The 20411-nt window shown below is 49.9% G+C and overlaps 2 protein-coding genes across 14 annotated transcripts in view; both read left to right on the top strand.

The window, feature by feature from the left end:
* The first annotated feature begins 629 nt into the window (after positions 1-629).
* On the top strand, positions 630-11778 carry PLD2 (phospholipase D2). Of its 6 annotated transcripts, none has more exons than XM_039869624.1 (26): positions 632-1053; positions 1231-1405; positions 1605-1714; positions 1799-1929; positions 2033-2175; positions 2590-2695; positions 2785-2850; positions 2993-3051; positions 3172-3264; positions 3357-3509; positions 3979-4128; positions 5781-5864; positions 6010-6088; positions 6819-6929; positions 7112-7282; positions 7684-7810; positions 8003-8121; positions 8213-8326; positions 8454-8558; positions 8768-8856; positions 8960-9073; positions 9227-9276; positions 9550-9684; positions 9913-10066; positions 10662-10776; positions 11053-11778. In XM_039869624.1, exons 3-26 carry the CDS (start codon positions 1606-1608, stop codon positions 11275-11277), a joined length of 2802 nt encoding a protein of 933 aa, XP_039725558.1. In that variant the 5' UTR covers positions 632-1053; positions 1231-1405; position 1605; the 3' UTR covers positions 11278-11778. The 6 variants fall into 6 exon arrangements, with proteins under 6 accessions (XP_039725562.1, XP_039725558.1, XP_039725561.1 ...); XM_039869627.1 differs by having other exon boundaries at positions 632-911; XM_039869628.1 differs by lacking the exon at positions 3979-4128 and having other exon boundaries at positions 630-1053.
* Positions 11779-15357: 3579 nt separating this feature from the next.
* Positions 15358-20411, top strand: part of MINK1 (misshapen like kinase 1) — a 50167-nt gene continuing 45113 nt past the window's right edge. For 3 of the 8 annotated variants that reach the window (XM_039869630.1, XM_039869632.1, XM_039869635.1), the window contains exon 1: positions 15358-15681. In XM_039869630.1, the coding sequence (XP_039725564.1) occupies positions 15625-15681 (57 nt within the window). In that variant the 5' untranslated portion in view covers positions 15358-15624. The remainder of the gene's footprint in view (positions 15682-20411) is intronic. The other 5 variants (XM_039869633.1, XM_039869634.1, XM_039869638.1 and 2 more) reach the window with 3 other exon arrangements.

Consider the following 20411-nt stretch of genomic DNA (forward strand, 5'->3'; position numbering starts at 1 on the left):
CAAGTACATGAAACATGGTCAATATCATTAATAATCAAAGAAATACAAATAAAACTACAGTGATGTAGTATTTTACTTATTAGAATTACTGGCACTGTAAAGATTGACTGTATCGATGCTGTGGAACTGAAAATGTGAGACAGAACAACTATTTTGGAAAATAGTTTGGCAGTTTCTTAAAGTATAGTGATTACATGAGCCAGTAACTCCATTCCTAGCTGTTTAACCAAGAGAAATGAAAACATATATCCACACAAAGACTTATACAGGAATGTTTATAGGAGTTTTATTCACTACAGACAAAAATTAGAAACAACCCAAATGTCCATCTGGGGTGAAATATTGTCTTTTAGAATCTGAAAATGTTCCTGTTTCCCCCTAGACTATAAGTTTCCGTGACTGTCATTTTCACTACAGTACGCTCAATGTCTGGCACGGATAGAGCAAGTGCGCAATAAATGGTGAATGAATGAAAGAATGCAAGCTTGCAAACGTTAATAAATTTGTGGTGACCATCCCTCCGGCCTTTTATAATTCCTTCTATGTACAAACGCTGGCCAGGACAGGCTCACTGTAGTTCGCAGCCCTCCCGGAAAGGGGACACCCGCAGGTCCCTGCCGCGGAGGTGCGTCTCCACAGGGGCCGGAAAGGGCCCAGGGACCGCGCCCGAGGAGGGTAAAGTGTCGGGCGTCAAGCGCCCACAGGGCGCGGCAGGGCACACTAGGACCGACGGCGAGGGACAGATGAACCAAGTCGCTGATGGAGTCCGCCGGACACACGGACTGGGCCGCGCAACTCCGTAGCACAGAGGACGACCCCCCACCCCCACCCCGGCCCAGGGCTGAGCGCAGGACCGCAGGGCGGGCCGAGGGAGGCGAGGGCGGGACAGGACAGACGAGAATCCCGCGGAGGTGAGGCGGGGGCCGTCCCGCCCCCGAGGGCAGGCCCTGTGAGCCTCACTGCCCCGGCTCGCTGGGGTGTAGGCTCCCGCTCCATCTCGGCTCCGCTCCCTCTGCACGAGATCCCGCGCCGGCGCTGGCTGGGGCTGCCCGGGTGAGGGGACCAGGGAGGGGACGCCGCGGAGGGTCGGTGCTCAGGAAGTCGGGCGGGGACGGGAATCCGCCCGGGCTGCGGGGCCTCCTGACTCAGCCGCACGCTCAGATTTTGGGGTTTTCCTCCCGGGCCGGAGCGCTTAACTTCCTCTTTCCCGCCTGGACCCCTCTCTCCCAGCCGGCCTGGCCGAGCTTGAGCCCCAGCAGCTCCTGGCCTATTGCGACCCCCGGGGCCTCTTCCCCTGGCTTCTTCTCTGCCTCAGTTCAGGGCCATTGGGGCCTGCCTGAGTGTTCCTGGCTGGGCGCCCTGGTTACGAGAGGAGGAGTTAAGGGATTCTGGATGAAGGACCGAGGTAGGGGGTGAGGTTAAAGGCAGGTTAGCGGGCATTGCAGATGATGGGGCCATAATCGAGAGACTGGGAGTTAGGGGGAGCCTGAGTGGTGGGGAAGAGGGGGACCTGTGGGAGGTGGAGGATTATGGAGGTGGGATTTGGGAGGGGGACAGAGTTCTGCAGGGCAGGTCACCTTCCTAAGGATTTTCCATATTCCTAGGATGACGGCGAGCCCGGAGAGCCTCTTCCTCTCTGGGGGCGACCTGGACTCCAGCCAATTACAGATGGAGCCCGATGAGGTGGACACTCTGAGGGAGGGAGAGGACCCAGGTACACAGGAAGGATAGCCCTCAAAGAGAGGAGGAGGAGGGGCTGAGACCTCCTGCTGTCTATACTCTTCCACTTTCCTCCTAGCTGACCGGATGCACCCCTTTCTGGCCATCTATGACCTTCAGCCTCTGAAAATGCACCCCTTGGTTTTCGCCCCTGGGGTTCCTGTCACAGCCCAGGTGGTGGGCACTGAGAGATACACCAGTGGATCCAAGGTGGCTAGGCTGGCAGCAAGGGTGGAGGGTAAAGGGAGGACTGGCCAGAGTGGAGGGCTGCGACCCAACCAGGGGACATCCATTCAGTTCCTCACACCCCTAGGTGGGAACCTGCACTCTGTATTCTGTCCGCTTGACTCATGGTGACTTTACCTGGACAACCAAGAAGAAGTTCCGTCATTTTCAGGAGCTGCATCGGGACCTCCTGAGACACAAACTCTTGATGAGTCTGCTCCCTTTGGCTCGGTGAGGAGAACCAGACTGCTTCCTGTGAAGGGCAGATGCCCCTCACCCTGTGGCAGCATGAGCTGTCACTGCTCCAGCCCCCATCACTCCTTTCTGCTTGTCTTGCCCCCAGACCCCAACCTTTCCTCCCCCAGCTCTGGCCACTAGGCCCCCTCCTCTCACCCTGGTTACCAGAAACCTTCCCTGCTCAGCTCTCCCTGTCCATGGTTCTGTGCCAGTATTGTAGCCGGGCTGGATGCCCAAAATGCTCTTGGCAGCCTTCCCTATTTCTTGTCTCCATTCTCAGTGTAGGGGGCCTTCCTTCTGCCAGCCTCTAAGCTTTCCTCTCCTGCTCCAAGACCCTATCTCCGGTGCTCGGGAACACAGGCATTCAGCCTCCAGCTTTTATTTGACCTTCTCTCATCCCTTCCACAGCTTTGCTGTACCCTATCCTCCAGCCCGAGATGCAGCCGATAGAGAGATGCCCTCTCTACCCCGAGCAGGTCTTGATGGCTCCACTAGACGTGCATCCAGCAAACAGGTGTGACCAGACACCAGGTCCTCTGGGGAGGCGTTTGTTGTGCAAATGGCTCTGGTCCCATCTGTGTCTGTCTCCCATTCCTACTTCAGAAATACCTGGAGAATTACCTCAACCGCCTCCTGACCATGTCTTTCTACCGCAACTACCATGCCATGGTAAAGTCCAAGGGCTGGATGCCTGGGTCTTTTTAGGTGGAGGCGAATAATCAGATCCCCAAGGGGTAGAGGACCAGGGTCAGTAGAGTCTGAGGGGCTGAAAGCCAGAGTCTCTCCTCTGAGCTTTTGTTTTCCTCTGCAGACAGAGTTCCTAGAAGTCAGTCAGCTGTCATTTATCCCAGACCTTGGATCCAAAGGACTGTAAGTGTCTGACACTCCTCGCCCAACGACTTGCAAACATTTGGATAATGGGAATTCAGTGCAGGGTGGACTGGAGATCTGGATTCTCCATCCAACATCTCTTCTTGACTTTTCCCACAGAGAAGGGGTGATCCGGAAGCGCTCAGGTGGCCACCGTGTTCCTGGTCTCACTTGCTGTGGCCGAGACCAAGTTTGCTATCGCTGGTCCAAGAGGTGAGGCCTGGAGTGGGGCAGCTGAGCCATGGGTGAGTGTGAAAAGGAGATCCTGAAGGCAGGGAGGAATGGACGGAGCCCTTCTGCTCTAGGTGGCTGGTGGTGAAGGACTCCTTCCTGCTGTACATGTGCCTCGAGACTGGCGCCATCTCATTTGTTCAGCTTTTTGATCCTGGGTTCGAGGTACAGGTGGGGAAAAGGAGCACAGAGGCACGGTATGGGGTCCGAATCGACACCTCCCACAGGTAAGGCATCCCTGGGACAGACACCTGGTGAGTGAAGAGCCAGCCTAGGGCTCTGAGGAGTATTGCATGGAGGCTCATGGAAGGAGGAAAGGCATTTCGACCTCCTTGAGCTGACCATGATTTGGAACCAGGAAACTGTTCTAGCCAGATTCTTGGGACTCATCTTGAGTCTAGGCCCTGAGAAAGGGGATTGAGTATAAGCTTGGGGGGTGGGGGAGACTCTTAATGTAAAAGAAATGCACTCCATTCATTCATTTATTCATTCAACCAATCTGAGTGCCTGGCACAATACTAAGTGCCAGGAACCCAACTGTGAGTAAGATAGATATATACCTTGTCCCTGTGGAGTAGTGATTCAGGGACTAAGGGAAGAAGTAGGAAAAGGTTATAGCTAAAGTGGGGAGATTTCTGGGCCAGGCCAGAGGTACTGAGAGTAAGGATTGTAGTCCATCTTCTTATTCCTGTCCAGGTCCCTGATTCTCAAGTGCAGTAGCTACCGGCAGGCACGGTGGTGGGGCCAGGAAATCACTGAGCTGGCCCAGGGCCCGGGCAGAGACTTCCTGCAGCTGCACAGGCATGACAGCTATGCTCCGCCCCGGCCTGGTACTTTGGCCCGGTGGTAAGACATTGATGTCCTTTCTGAGCTTGTCTATGGCCTTCTCCACCCTTTTGGTGTTCCCTGAGTCCTTGATCCTCGTTTATCTCCTATGACCCTTGACCTCTTTAACTTCTGTCCTCAATGACCCCCCCTTTAATTTCTTGAATCTCCTGACCCCCTGACCTCTTTAACCATGCTGATTATCTCTCTGATTTCCCTCTGATCTTTCTCATCCTCAAACTCAATGATTTCCTCTGATTCCTGAATTCACTGATCTCCTATGACCTTTTGAACCCCTTCTGCCACACTGACCATACCCTCTGTTCTTTATAATCTCCTCATATCTCTTTAATTTATTCATTTAATAAATACTATCTAAGCACAGCTATGTGCCAGGTTCGGTGGCAGGAATAAGACACAGTCTAGTAGGTGATTCAGTCATGAAACAATGGTAGATACCAGGTACTGAGCACAGAGGAGCAGCATCTGCCCCAGTGTGGGGATGTCAGGACTGGCTTCCAGAAGGTAGTAACCCTGAGGTTTGCTTAAGCAAGATAAAGAGAATGGAGACGGGCGATCCATGCAGAGAAGCTAGAGATAGCCTAGTGTGTTTGGGAACCACAGGACTGACTATTATTGTAGAGTGAAGAGGAGTGGCCAGAGAAGAATCTGGAAGTGCTCAGCTGAGAAGGCTGATTTTTATTATAGGCAGAGGGGAGTCATGGAAGGTGGTGTTGAGATTTGTTTTTAACATAAGAGTAATAATAGCTAATACTTATGTAGCACTTACTATGTTTCAGGAAGTGTTCTAAGTGTTTTATATGTAATGTTGAATCCTCGTAACAACCCTACAAGACAGGATATCTGTAAAATCTCCATTTTACAAATGAGAAAACTGAGGCAAGAAGTTAAGTAACTTGCCCAAGATCACACATCTTGTAAACAGGTTGGGTCAACACTAGACTATTAGTTATTAAAAAGTGAAACAATATGGAAACATTAAAAATTAAAGTTCCCACTCAGTGCACAAGCCTTCATCCCCTAGCCCCTACTCCCCTACACTTCCTCCCAACATTCCCATTTCCCCAGAAGTAACCCTGGCAACAGTTTGATATTTATCTTCCCAGGCCTTTTCTTGCATTTTTTCTTATGCTTATGCATACATGTTACTTTTAGTTTTAACATAAATAAGATCGTATACTCTGTTCTGTGACTTATTTTTTCACTTAATACATGTTAAAGATTAGGCATTTAAATAATATTATTTCTTTGTTTACTAATGAAATTGAACATCTTTTCCTGTGGTTGGCCATTTTGATTTCCTCTGTAAACTGTCAGTTCTTGTTGTTTGCTCACTTTTTAGTTGGCTTATATGTCTTTTTCTTATCGATTTGTTGGAACTCTTTATGTATGATTATATTAATTATCCCAATCTTTAGTCATTTTCTTTAGTTTATTGCATCTTTGTAAGTTTTAATTTTATAGGTTAGCTCACACTGGCAAATTTGTTCTACTTTGATATTTTGATATCTCTGATACCACTTGACTTTTCTGATCACTCTTGATCTTTGACCCTCCCATCATCTCTGACCCATGACTGTCCTCTGGTCTTCACTCTCCAGAGCTTTCTGGCTTCTGACTCCCCTGACTTCCTTGGCTTGGCCTCCCCCCAGGTTTGTGAATGGGGCAGGTTACTTTGCTGCTGTGGCAGATGCCATCCTGCGAGCTCAAGAGGAGATTTTTATTACAGACTGGTGGTAAGTGGAAGAAAAGAAGCTCAAGCAAGAAGGTATGGGATAGGGCCTATGGCAGATTAGCTTATGGGTCAGAAGAGGGAGCGGAAGGGAAAGAGTGGCTGGTTAACTGGGGCTTACTCTCCTTATCCCCTGCCTTGAATCCTAGGTTGAGTCCTGAGATTTACCTGAAGCGTCCGGCCCATTCAAATGACTGGAGACTGGACATTATGCTCAAGAAGAAGGCGGTGAGGAGTGTGGCCAGGCTGGAGGGGAGGCTTGTGGGTGGAGGTTGGTTAGAAGGGAATCTGAGGTTTCAGGGGCGGGAAAGGTGTCCATCCTGGCTCAATGTCTGGCAAACATCACCTCCTCTTCCCTAAGGAGAACTGACATCTCTCTCTTCATGCTCTTCCTCTAGTTGGTATAGACTTCCTTCCCAGTACCCACTGCACTTTATTGTATTGCCTGGAGGTATGCATGTCTATCTCTCACTGGACTGATTAATATTAGTTCCAGTACAAGGTACAGTGTCTGCCATGTTGGAGGCATTCATAGATGTTGATGGACAAGAAGAAAGATGTGGATGATGGAGAGCGGGTGGGTAAATGGATGGATAGATGATGGAGAGGGAGATAGATGAAAGAATATGAGGTTGGAAATGTGGATCAATACAAGGGTAGGTAGGTAGATGAATAGATGGTAGATAAGGGAATGAGTAAATGATTGGGAAGGTGGATGAATAGATAATGATAGGTAGATGGGTAGATGTGTGGATGGATGAATGAGTGAGCAGATTGCTCACCCATTGCTACGTGTGCTGCAAGCATCAAAGCAGGGTGTAAGTGGCAGAGCATCGAGGACCTCCTCCGGGCTGGTAGAGGGACATCCAAGAATCCTGAGCATAGGGAAGGGTTTGGGAAGGTGGAAAGAGGCCATTCTGAGAGAGGCATTAGGATCTGATACCCTACTCACCACCAGGAGGATGGTGTCCGTGTGTCCATACTGCTGTTTAAGGAAGTGGAGTTGGCATTGGGCATCAACAGTGGCTATAGCAAGAGGATTCTGATGTTGCTGCACCCCAACATAAAGGTGACTCAGGCCTCAGAGACCCCTCCCACTCTACAGCCTTCCCTACCACATGTCCCCATTTCCTCGACCCTCCCTTTCCTTAAACATCTCATCCTTCCATCTTTGCATTCTCTCTCCCAACACCACCTCTGTCTTTGTCTCACCTAAGCCCTCCCTCATGAAATCCTCCATACCTGGTCCAGGTGATGCGCCACCCAGACCAAGTGACATTGTGGGCCCATCATGAGAAGCTGCTGGTGGTGGACCAAGTAGTGGCCTTCTTGGGGGGGCTGGACCTCGCCTATGGCCGCTGGGATGACCTGCACTACCGACTGACTGACCTTGGGGAATCTTCTGAATTAGATGCCCCACAGGTAATCCCCCAAGGCCTTCCTGAGCTCCTCCAAACTCAGTTAATCTAAATCCACACTCCTTCCCAGCTCCAGCCTTCCCCCTTTAGTCATTCTAATCACTGCCCACTCTCAGAGTTCCTTGGCCTTCTGGAATCCCAAGAACTCACTTTGAAGATTCAGTGACTCAGTCCCTTTCCTATTTCCACTAATCCTCGCCCCCCAATTCCTCCAGGAAATGAAGCTGAAAGGGACAACCAGAGAATCAGACTCTCTCTGTTTCATTCTTACTCTCTGTGTCTGTCTCTCTGTCTCCCTGTCTCTGTCTCATACTCTTTCAGTGTTCCTATCTTCTCTTTGGCCCTGGCTCCATATGGCCCCCATGACCTCTCCTTGCCCATGGCTTGGGCGTGTTCCCCTCACAGCCTCCCAACCCATGCTCAGACTCTCCAGCCACCCCAGACTTGTCTCACAACCAACTCTTCTGGCTGGGCAAGGACTACAGCAATCTTATCACTAAGGACTGGGTGCAGCTGGATCGGCCTTTTGAGGGTGAGTGTCCCCTCCTCCAAAGTCTCTAAGAGTTGAGAGCAGGGGCAGAAGTAGGGGCTGGGACTGAGAATGTGATGAGCTGGGTCAAGGATAATACAGCCCTTTCCTTTGATCAGCTCCTCCTCCTCCCTGCCCCAAACGTTCCCAAGAAACCATCCCTGACCTCTCTCCTGACTCTCCTTGGACCCCCAGATTTTATTGACAGGGAGACCACACCCCGGATGCCATGGCGGGATGTTGGGGTGGTTGTCCATGGCCCACCCGCCCGGGACCTGGCCCGACACTTCATCCAGCGCTGGAACTTCACCAAGGTGCTCACTCCTTCTTGCAGTAAATGGAGGTAAAGAGGGAGCCAGGAGCAGCTTGCCACCTCCCACTGACTCTGCTATCCCTTTACCTCAGACTACCAAGGCCAAGTACAAGACACCCATGTACCCCTACCTGCTGCCCAAGTCCACCAGTACCTCAAACCAGCTCCCCTTCGTACTCCCAGGGGGGCAGTGTGCCACTGTGCAGGTGAGGCCCTGACTTCAGCTTGCCCCCACCCCTCTCTCCCTTCCACTCACTCTCTCTGACCTGAGAGCCCCCCAGACTCCTCCTCTCCTGGGGTCAGGAACCACATTATAATTTGCTGTCCCCCCAGGTCTTGCGTTCAGTAGACCGTTGGTCCGCAGGGACTTTGGAGAACTCTATCCTCAATGCCTACCTGACCACCATCAGGGAGAGCCAGCACTTTCTCTACATTGAGGTATGACTAGGGGAGGAAGGGAGAGAATAGAGTGATAGAGGGAACCTCCCAGTACATCAGTGGGATCAATGTTATGGGCTGGCATAGCTGAGCCTGTAGAAAAGCTGAAGCCTGGAGCCCGTGGAGACTAGAGGTGGGGCCGGTGGTTGAAAAATGAGGGCAGAGGCCAGGGCCTGACTGCTGATGTCTCTTTTTGGTCTCTGCCCCAGAATCAGTTCTTCATTAGCTGCTCAGATGGACGGACGGTTCTGAACAAGGTGGGCGATGAGATTGTGGACAGAATCCTGAAGGCCCACAGGTAAGGTAGACTGGCAGGAGGATAGGGGTTATGGGTGTGGTTTAAACCAAACTAGTGGGGCTTTGGGGAGAGGTCACACCTCTTAACTCCACCCTCTTCTCAGACAGGGTCAGTGCTTCCGAGTCTACGTGCTGCTGCCTCTGCTTCCCGGTTTTGAGGGTGACATCTCCACAGGTGGTGGCAACTCCATCCAGGCCATTCTGCACTTCACTTACAGGTGACCTCCTAGGGGTCTCCATGGCCCCATCCCACCCATGCCCCCATCCTGACTCTATCCTGATTCCTTCCCACTGGACTTTTAGGTCCACCTCCTGACGTCATGCATTCCCTCCTCCAGCCTTCATTTCTCTCATGCATTCTTTTCCCTCAGGACCCTGTGTCGTGGGGAATATTCAATCCTACATCGCCTCAAAGCAGCCAGTGAGTGCTGGGGGCCGGGAGTTCAAACCCTGGACCCCTGGGGAGGAGGAGATTGGGGTCTGAAGATTTGGAGGGAGGGAAGGAGGCTATTATTCCTGCCTGCTTCTGGGGCTACTGTTCTGAGACCACAGGTATTCTTTCACTGCAGGGAGAAGTATATACACTGGGCTTTAAAGGGCTTCTGAAGTGAGGAGGTGGATGGGATAGGGCTCATCTGCACATGGAGAGCACCTCTCCCCTCACTTCTCCCTCCCCCCATTTCTTTACTTACAGTGGGGACAGCATGGCGGGACTATATGTCCATCTGTGGGCTCCGCACACACGGAGAGTTGGGTGGGCGCCCAGTCTCAGAGCTCATCTATATCCATAGCAAGATGCTCATTGCAGATGACCGGACAGTCATCATTGGTCAGTGCTGGATCTGGGCCCCTGGCAGCAAGAGGAGGGTGGGAAGAGGTGGAGCAGGGCCCAGCCAGAGACCAGGGGATGAAGGGAGGTGACAGAGACTGTCACTGAGGCCTAATTGGAAATGGAGGCCAAAGAAGGTGCGTTGCCCACCAGTGGGTACTCTAGTGATGGGGTGGGGAGGGTCCCCTTGTGCTCAGGCATACATAGTGTGTCCTGTACCCACCCCAGGCTCTGCAAACATCAATGACCGGAGCCTGCTGGGGAAGAGGGACAGTGAGCTGGCCCTGTTGATCGAGGACACAGAGTTGGAGCCATCCCTCATGGATGGTGTGGAATATCAGGCGGGCAGGTTTGCCTTGAGTTTGCGGAAGCACTGCTTCAGGTAGAGCCAGGGTGGGTGCTATAAGGTGTGGCCGGGAGGTGGGGGCGCTTCTGCCTTTTGAGAAGGTGGGGAGGATTGCTTAGACGTAGTACTAGGTTTCCCAATAGGCAGACTAATCCAGTTTGGGGTAGCAGCAAAGTAGGCACACCAAATAAAAATGAAGGAAAAAAAATCTGGCTCGTTTATTAAAGCATCAAAGTAGTCACCAAAGTAGAGACAAATGAATGCTCTGTTGGACTCCTCGACACTATTTTACTGTTTTGCATTGCATCCATTTTGACTGACCTGTCTAGGCACAGCATAACTTTCCTAGTATTCAGGTTATTTGAGGCAGGGGTCCCCAACCCCTGGGCCACGGACTGGTACCGGTCTGTGGCCTGTTAGGAACTAGGCCACACAGGAGGTGAGAGGAGGGCAAGCAAAGCTTCATCTGTATTTGCAGCCGTTCCCCAGCACTAGCATCACCACCTCAGCTCCACCTCAGATCATCAGGCATTAGATTCTCATAGAAGCACTGGTCCCTGGTGCCAAAAAGGTTGGGACCACTGCTCTAAGCACCTTAATCTGGCTCCGCTGGTACCCCTTTCTCCCGTAGCGTGGTTCTTGGGGCAGATGCTCGGCCAGACCTGGATCTCCGAGACCCCGTCTCTGATGACTTCTTCCAGTTGTGGCAAGACACAGCTGAGAACAATGCCAATATCTATGAGCAGGTGGGTGCTGAGGGTGGATGCTGAAGGTGGGTGGGCCAGGAGGCAATTCATAGATTATCCTGTTCAGTGTGAGATGGAGAGAAGCTCCACCACACAGTCATTCTCACAAGGGCATGAAGGTCTGGAGGCATATCATGGGATTCAGTGGCTCAGGGTCATTGTGGGGGGAGATGGTGTGGGGATGGGTGTGGGGATGGGGGCATCCAGCTCATTTGGGCTTGGGCTTTTGGCAAAGGGTCCCCAAGCCTGATTGGCTACCATGCTCCCGGCTCACAGATCTTCCGCTGCCTACCAACCAACGCCACACGTTCCTTGCGGGCACTCCGGGAATACGTGGCCGTGGAGCCCCTAGCCATGGTCAGCCCTCCCTTGGCCCGGTCTGAGCTCACCCAGGTCCAGGGCCACCTGGTCCACTTTCCCCTCAAGTTCCTGGAGGATGAGTCTTTGCTACCCCCACTGGGTAGCAAGGAGGGTATGATGCCCCTAGAAGTGTGGACATAGCTATGGCTCCAGCCAAAAGAGGTCACCAGCCACTGGGTTCCACTGAGTCTGGCTCTCTGCCCCTGAGGACTAAGGGCAGTGCCCTTTGAGACCTCAGGGAGGCAGCATCTCTGAAAGGGATGAGGGATGAGAGAAGTCACAGAAGACCCTTTCTTGAGAAGCAGCCAAAGAGGACACTCCCACTCCTGAGCTGGGTAGGCAGGAAAGGGTTCCAGAGTTCATTCTCCCATCTGCTCAGTTCAAACCACTGCTACAGAGGAAAAGCAAAACTCCTGCCAGGACTCCTGGGGCAAGCCTTCCCATCTCTCCCTCTTCCTGCCCCAGGGCCTCTCCCAGCTCATTGCTGCCAAGGTGGAAGGAAGGATGAAGCCACTCCTGGCTTTAGCTCCCACAGCGGGTAGGGGTGGGGGTGCACACTAACTCCCTCCACCAGCCTACTAACAGACACTAACTTTGTATCAGTTTGATAAGCATTTCATAAATAAAAGCATTGAAAAAGTCCATGCTTCTTCCTCAGCCTATTACCTAGGTGACTTCTCAAGTTGCATCACTTCTGGGCCTCAGTGGTCCCAACTAGGAAATAGGAATAATACTTAAATAACTGGCTTGCTATAAAGACTCAGTGGTCCCAACTAGGAAATAGGAATAATACTTAAATAACTGGCTTGACTTAAATATTTACTGAGTACTTGCTATTTGCCAGATACTACTGTGGACTCAGAAGTACGTACAACAAAGTCTCTATCCTCATAGGAACCTTAGGCACTGGAGCTTCACTGTCCAATACAGTAGCCACTAGCCAGATTTGGTTATTTACATTTAAATTAATTAAAAACAAAAATTTAGGTCCTCGCTTGCACTAGCCACATTTCAAGTGCTCTTTGCTATGGCTAGCATATTGGACAGTGCAGGTATGGACCATTTCCATCATCGCACAAAGTCCTATTGGATGGCACTGCTCCAGAAGGAGGGAAGAGAGAAAATAAATGGTATGGTCTATGAGTATAGCACACACCAGATTGAGAAGGGTTCCTCCTAGGGTGGGTGGAGAAAAAGGAATAACAGAAGGGTATACAGAGAGCTCTTCAAGAGAGTCGGTGACTATTTCTTAAACTGAGTTATGGATATGTGAACTTTTATTATATATAGATACATATCTATATATCTATATATATGCAATATTTTCCAATTAGAAAATAGTTTAGCACAGGTCCTAGCTCTTGCCCTTCATTCCCCCAGCCTCACTCCATAGTCTCAGCAATGACCACAGGGGCAGGGGAATAGAATGAAGAGTTTAGGAAGGCTTCCCAGAAAAGGGGTGTGCTGGTAGTGGATAATGTGGAGAGAAGAAATGCTCTTGCCTTGCTCCCATCCTTTTGAGTCTGGACCTCCATTTCTCCGCCACTTCCACACATGAAATACCCCTTCCCATATTTAGCAGTCCCCTGGTACTAATTGGCATTCTGCTAATTAGCCTCATTGTCAGCACTAAATGCCTCTTTCCCTAGGGGATCATTACCTCATTAACTGGAATGGGTGGGGGCAGTGCGGGCTGGGGCAGGAGCTCCATGGGTTTCTGCTTCACACTGTCTTGGTCTATTTGTTCCCTCCACACGTTAGTCTCCACTGAAGGCCACTACAGCACAGGCACAAGAGCAGTGGGCTTGAGATTGGAAGAGCTGGCTCTAGACCCAGGATGAAGGGAATGAATCCAGCCTCCCAAGGTGGGTGGGGGACCTGAGGGTGACTGGGCCTATACAAAATGTTCATTCATCCCCCAGCGGTCCTTCGGTTTGTCTTATTTTTAATATATTAAGTTTTCTTCATGCCTGATCTAGGGCTTCCTCCACCTCATTGTCTGGTTTTTATTAGGGACATATTTCATATAAACATAAAAGTAGAGAATAGGATAATGAATCCTCACATATCCACACATCCATACTCCAGCTTTGATAATTATCCGCACGGGGCCAATCTTGTTTTTCTACCCTTTCCACCCCACCCCTCACCCCCGCCCCCCGCCAGATTACACTGCCTCTTGAGGTTTGGAGGTTTATCTTACCCTGGCAACCTTAATTTGCTCATTCATCAACTCAGTATCTCTTTATTAAACACTGCCTATGAGTCAGGCATTACTAAGTTTATTAAGGACCTAGTATACGCCTAGTGCTTTACACACCTAATTTAATTTTATCTTACCTTCCCTGTTATTATCTCTCTTTTACAAATGGTAAAATTGAACCTCAGAGAGATTTAATACACTAACTTCAAATTCTGCTTTTCCTACTATCCCATGGTCTTGACCTTAAATTACTATATATCACAGTGCCTACCCAGACAACAAAGTCTTCATTCAATTATGTATTACTGAACCTATGGTGGGTGCCAGGCCCTGAGCTGAACATAACTGACATGATTCCTGCCTTTAAGGAGATTCAACAGGCATTTACAATTCAAAATGTTAAATGTTACCATTGGTTTAAGCAAGGCAAAAACAGAACCAAACTCAGTCTTAGTGACTCAAAGAAGGCATGATATGTAAGACAATGCAAAGGACAGTGAGAGTGAGCATAGATAAAACATTCCAGGAGAAGAAAAAGCAAGTGCAAAGGCTAGAGGAGGGTCTGTTGAGTTCTGAGAACTGTGATAGAGAATTTCAGTATGGCTAGAATATGTGGTGTTGAATGGCGGGATATTGAAAAACAAGGTAGAAGAAGCAGGCAGAATCTTCAAGGATCTTTGATGCTACACTTTAGACTCTACTCAAAAGACAGTGAGGAGCCAGTGAAGGGTCTTTAAATAGGAGAGTGACATCAGATTTGAGTTTTAGAAAAATCACTCTGGGTGTGGAGAATTGATTTAAGGGGGTTAGAGAGGGAGACCAGTAGGAGGTTCATAAGAGTAATGGAGGCGAGTGGGGATTGTGCCTTGGACAAGGACAGATGGCAAGGTATATAGGAGGGCAGGGAAGCAAGACCCAATGTGCTTTTGAAAGTGCTAATGAAAGTGCTGAGAAAGGAGGGTGTTAGCTCATTCCAGGGACTTTTCATTCAAACTCTCAAATGATATTTACATTAAGGCTGGTGGTGGGGTCTTTCAGAGGAAGTATTGTTGCTGGAAGTGATCTCAGGGAACACCTTTCTCCTTCAACATCACAGTGAAAGAAATGCCCAGAGAAGTAAAGCAATTTGCTCAAGGTCACACAGCATGTGGCAGACCATGACTCCTTGTTCTTTACACAGCATTACTCAGCCTCTAGTGAGGCTAATGGCTGGGGGTGCTGTGCCAACATGACTAGACCTAACTAAGTTGATGCAAGCAAGATTTGAAGGGGTTGGACATAGATTCCTCCTCCTCCCCTCTGCCTCCCCCTGCCATTCCTTCCCCAACACGTGGCTCCAGGGATCAGTCAAGGAATTATCGTTCAGACAGTTCCTTTATACAGAACAAGAGGTACAGAGATTAAGGTCAGCGGTAAGAGTCCCTATCCTGAAATCTGAGATTCCTCTCCTCAACACTCCATTCCCCACTCCACCTGAGGAAGGGGATAAAGGGCTTTCTTGAGGCAGCCAATCCCACCCCCTCCTTTCCCCAACTCTTCTGTTTCTCCAGCTAAGTTCTCACTGAGAGGCCCCGCCCTCAGCGGCTCCACTGTTGCCATGGCAATTAGGTGGGTGGACAGCCTATCCTATCTAGAGGCCACCCAGCCCTCGCGTGGGGAGTTACCATAACAACCCCCCTAGTAATAAGAGGGGGTTGGGTCCCGCCTCCTTCCCCCGCAAATAGGTGGGTGGCTTGATTGACAGCTGGACACACAAAAGAGAAGGGAAAGAGAAGGAAAGGCGTCAAAGGAAAGCTAAGAAGGAAATGGGGCAGAGAAAAGGCAAAATACAAGGGAAGGGTAGGAAACGCGTGTACGCACGCGCAGTAGCTGGTGGGCGCGCTCCGCGGCCGCCTCGGCCGCCGCCCACTTCTTTCACGCCAGGCTCGCGCGGTAGCTCAGTCTGCGCGCGCCTTTCTCTCCTGCGCCTGCGCGCAGGTGTCGGCGCCTAGGGGGAGGGGAAACCTGGCGCGCTCGCGTCACGTTCTTTCGTCCACCCTCCCGGAGCTCGGCCACTCCGCGCCTGCGCAGGAGAGTCGGGAGGCTCGGATTGCAGACTCCCGGCGATAGCTCCTGTCAGCCTGTGGGTCGGTCTTCCCACCGGCCCTCCCCTCCCCGTTCGCCGGGGGAGGCGCGGTGGAGTCCGTCCCCAGGATCCCCCGATGGAGGAGAAGCGGCGACGGCGGCAGCGGAATAATCGAACAGAAGCGTGAGCGGCCCCCAGGGCCTCATTCCCCGCGGAGGCCATGGGCGACCCAGCCCCCGCGCGCAGCCTGGACGACATCGACCTGTCTGCCCTGCGGGTGAGCGCGCCGCCCCCAGCCTCGCCCTGGTTCTTGTCCCCGCCGCAGGGGAGCGGGGTGGCTGCAAGCTTCACGTGTTCACCGGGCGCCCTCTCCTCCAGCCCGGTTCCCCTTGGTGACCCCTGCACCTTCTCTGGACGCCCGCCGCTGCCGGGCCCCTGCCCTCTACTCCCCTTCTCTCTCCACTTGCTGCAGATTCTCGGAGCCAGTTGAGTCCCCACCCTGTGGTGCCCCGCCCCCACACTTCTCTGCCACCTCTACCTTTGCTCAGGTTCCGGACCCCCTTCCTCTAAGGTGTTTGAGGGTCATTCTCTGGTTCCCCTAAACTTAAACTCCCGTCACCTGCAGAATCTTTATTGTGATGCCCCTCCCTGGCGCCCCACCTCCTCTTGAGTCTCCTTTCACCCTTGCCCTTACTTATGTCTTCCTCCCCCTCCTCTTTCCGGGTTTCTCGAATTTTGACTTTGCAACTGTCTTGACAGCCTCCCCCTCATCACCCTTTCTCCTTCTCTCCCACCCCTGAATTGCATCTCTCCCTGGTCGGAATTTCAGCCTCCAGTCTCCACCCCACACCTCCTGCCGTCGCTCTCATCCCCATGTTCAGCTCTCCTTATCCCTTCTCTCGTATTTCAAGTGCAGTAGTCCAGACCCAGGCATTTCCGGTCTCAGGGTCCCTGCATATTACATTACTAACTCTGCAGCAGTGTGGGTTTGGGAGGAAAGACAAGTGCGCTGGGGAGAAAAGAGAAGCATTTATTTTCTTCAGAAATTAGCATGGGCTGGGAAGAGGATGTTTATATGTATGTACACACAAAACACAGGCTGCCTGTGATCAATGAGGAGATTTGGAAAACCTGGAGGGAGGGGATAATGGAGATCTCAAGGGAGAGGCTAATTAGAAAAGGGATAAGAGGAGACTACTGCAGCAGGAATTTCTTCGAAATACCTATTAATTCTTCCTGGGGCACTTGCACATCCTCATTTGGGAGCTTTCAGCAACATTTATGTGCTTTTCTTCTGCAAGGACCTCTGACTTAAGGAGCAATTTAGTGATTTCAAGGTGAACACTCCAGAATATCACCCAGGTAGTGTTTTTGTCATGTGTCCTTCAGGCTTTCTCAGCAGGCCAGGGTGTGGGCTGAGCAGGATTTCTCTCTCTGGGTTAGCTTATCTGGAGGCCCTGTTTAAATTGTCTTCTGGCTTTGGAGCTAGCCAGGGAAAATGGCCAGTATCAGGGACAAGGCGGTCAGCCACACAGATGCCCCGAATATGACTGGAGGGGAGAGGGGAATTGAAGAGAGCAGAGTCACGTTGTTAATTGGGTTTCTCTAGGTGACACAGTTTTTTTGCCATTCAGGTCATAATTTGTTTGGTGCAATGTTGGGCTAGGAGACCTGCCTTTCTGGAGATAAGGTGATAAGTTGCTGAGGAGGGAGACTGAACATTGAATTTCTCTCTCTCTCTGTCTCTGTCTCTCTCTCTCTTCCTCTCTCTCTGTTTCTCTCTTTTCCTCTCTCCCTCCCTCCCTGTGTGCATGTTGGTGGGGAGAGGGTCTGAAGGCTTAAGAAGGGAGAGTCTTAAGAGTCAGTTTAAACTGATTCATAAGTTAAACCAGTTGGGGTTTAAAATGGTAATCCGGGTTCCCCTTTAGGTGCTCCTCTCTAAGATGAACCTCTACCTTCCCTTCCCACCCTGGCTGTTGATTAACTCTGGCTGCAGGTTCTGTGCCTCTGGTGATTGAAATACAACAATAAAAAAAAAAAACCGGGTGGGTCCAAACCTTGACCTTTGGCTTAAACCTGTGGGACTCTGCCTGGGCTTCTCTTTTCCTTTAGCCTCTTCTGGTAGATTGGCCTGGACCCCCAGCCTGGGATTTCCAGCAATTTTGCAAACACACTCTGACCTTGGATATGATATTTCCCTTCTGGACTTCTCTGCTTGAAGCAGTGTTAGCCTCCTTCCTCAATTGCCTCCTGCCTTATTTTCCTCTCTCTCCCTCAAGAGAGCCTTCTGACCTGCTCCCAGCACTTCTGTCTTTCCTGCCTCAGGCTTCTTCAGAAAGCATTCCCCTCCCACTCCTGCCACCCCAGTACTTCAGGGCTTGAAGGAGAGCTGTGCTTTCTTTGAAATGGGGCTTGAGAGGGCCTGCTTCCTCCTTGCTGCTGACCTTTCCTCAATGCCTAGTCCCTCTACTCTGCTCAAAGAGCTGCTTTGGCACTGTGGCTTATTCTGTACCTGTCTATCTTCCAGTTAGAAATTGGTAACCTGGGGAATTAACAACAAAGGTGTTTTCCTTTACATCATCTTGTGTTGGGGGCCTGGGGAGGGGGATGGGAGAGGAATGTATTCAGCATTTATTAGCTGGCCTTGAAGAGCTGAAGTTGTCTTTCTCCTCTTGTTTCAAGATAAGGCATGATATTCAGCTGGTGATTAGAGTAATAATCTGATATTAGGGAAGACTGAATTGCACTAATCTTTTAGCCACTTGTGGGGAGGCCAGGTGGACCTGCCACTTTGTGACCACAGGCACACTTGACCTCTTTGACGCACCATTTCTCCATCAGCACAATAGCATGGAGTTTTATTCTTGAGTTCAAGTCCTGGCTTTCTCACTGTGTAACCTTGTCCTAGCTCCTCTTCCTATCCTTACTTGCCACAGATTCTGCAGAGAGCCTTAACCTCGCTAAGGCTCTGTTTTCTCGTCTATGTAAGTGCAGGTGGTAATAGTATTGAACTCAAAATTGCTGAAGATTAATGAAATACTGCATGCTCAGTACTTAGTCCAGTTCCTGGCACATAGTGACCATATGCTAGTCCTTGCTGTTGTTAATTGTTATCAAATAACAATCAGAGAAGCCTTCCTGGATAACTATATCTGAAATAGCACTCCCTCCCCTGCTTTATTTTTATATACAATTTTATATAGCATTCCCTTAGTCTGCTTTATTATACTTCGTAGTATTCATCACCAGCTGACATATATATTTATTTTCATCAATGCTGACTAAAATGTAAGTTGCGTGAAAGCTAGGATTTTGACTGTTTTGTTCATTTTTGCATCCCCAGTGCTTATAACAGTGTTTTATACATAGTGGAGGTTCAGATGTTTGTTGAATAAATGCATATAATAACAAGTGAAAGCTCTTAGCACAATGCTTGCTTAGAAAAAGCATCTAATAACATGCTTATTAGGCTTCCTCTTGCCCTTCTTTTATAGATAAACAATATTTTTTCAGAATTGTTTTGGAATTATATCTTGTCTGGTGGTAAACATAGTTCTGGAAGCCTCATCTGAGTGACGTCCTTTAAGAAAAGTTAAGATTATCTAAGAGAAAATTTGGGCTTCTTGTTTCAAACATTCTCTGTTTCCAAGCTTGGTTATATTCCAGAAGAATCCTCTGACTTGGAACTCTTGGCTTCTCACAAAGAACAAGTATCAGAGGAAGTGGACAGGACAAGAAGGGAGCAGACCCCAGGTGACCCCAGGCTGACCTCTTTCCTTTTGCATCACTCCTTTTGGTTGACCCATTTCATAAATCAAACAGCTTCGCTTTACTGTCCAACCAGCTGGAAGTTTTAGACTGCAGTGTCCTTGAAACTATGGAGCTGTGCTCAGTGTTGCTGTATTGAAATGATATGGAGTGCAGTTGAGAGGGACTTGTTGCTAGGTAGTAGTGCTGACAGAGATGTTCTTTTTCCAGTGATTTTGTGTTGTGTCTGTTTTTTGGAGAAGTCTCTTACCCTTCCTTCTCTCTTCATGAGGCTGTGGAGCCAGCACCACTTGGGAAGCTGGCAATTCTGGGCATGCATTTCTAGGCGGCTGAGCAACTTGGGACTGCTACTGTGTTCTGATGTGCTAGCTGTCCAAATGTTGATGACAGATGCCTCAGACAGAGGAATGGGAAGACTGACCTACAGCAGAAGTAATGGCATTAAGTAGTGACATTTTTCTTAAGAGAACTGCAAATGGGGAGTGGGGCTGTGTTGGGCAGCTAGTGGTATTTGGAGTGAAGCGAAATGCTGCTTTGGCAAAATGATGGAAGAAAGATTGCAGAGAGCTTTGCTGGAACTATATGTTTACTCATTGCCCTGATGAGGGAAGAGACACTACCACCCTTTATGCTGTGGGATAGGACAGTTTGCCATAGCCTTTAGTGATACATGGAGGGAAGGATCTTTGGAAAAGTGAGATTCTGACAATTAAGATAACAGTAAGAGGGTTAGCAAGAGACCCATCTGGTTCACCCCTTCGCACTTGCCCCAAGAGCTCAGTTTATACTGTATAGAATCCTGATTTCAGACATGGCCTCCTTTCCTTTCAACTTTGAACTGTGTGCCTAAGACTGGATAATTTACACAGTTTGCATATGTAGAGTGTCCAGTTGACATTTTGGGGAAAAATTGGCAGGAAGTGTGCAACTGCTCTTTACAGGTTTGCACTCTGGTATAGGTCTATAAATAAGGAATGCAGTTACTTTTCAACACAGAAACATAAAACAATTCTGGGACTGGATAGCATCTCCAGGAGCCATCTGAGAGTCTATCTGACTAATCTGTCTCCAGACAAAGTTGTGCCAGAGAAAGTTAATAATATCCTTTCTTGCATCAGTCAGTAACCAAGCATTGTCAGCCTCCTGTATTGGGAATCAGGTTCTAGATACTATGTGGAGGATGTAATATTGTGCTCAGTACTATATTAAGCTATAAGGAGTATCCACCTAAGAAATGCC

This window comes from Pteropus medius, unplaced genomic scaffold (genome assembly GCF_902729225.1).
Source record: "Pteropus medius unplaced genomic scaffold, Ma_sr-lr_union100, whole genome shotgun sequence".
NCBI lineage: Eukaryota > Metazoa > Chordata > Mammalia > Chiroptera > Pteropodidae > Pteropus > Pteropus medius.

What these genes read in the sequence shown, in the direction of transcription:
- PLD2 (XM_039869624.1), top strand. Translation starts at nt 1,606, where the DNA reads ATGACGGCGAGCCCGGAGAGCCTCTTCCTCTCTGGGGGCGACCTGGAC. An exon ending in TGCTATCGCTGGTCCAAGAG is followed by an intron (nt 3,265 to 3,356) that starts GTGAGGCCTGGA and finishes CTTCTGCTCTAG; the next exon opens with GTGGCTGGTGGTGAAGGACT. An exon ending in AGAATCCTGAAGGCCCACAG is followed by an intron (nt 8,857 to 8,959) that starts GTAAGGTAGACT and finishes CCCTCTTCTCAG; the next exon opens with ACAGGGTCAGTGCTTCCGAG.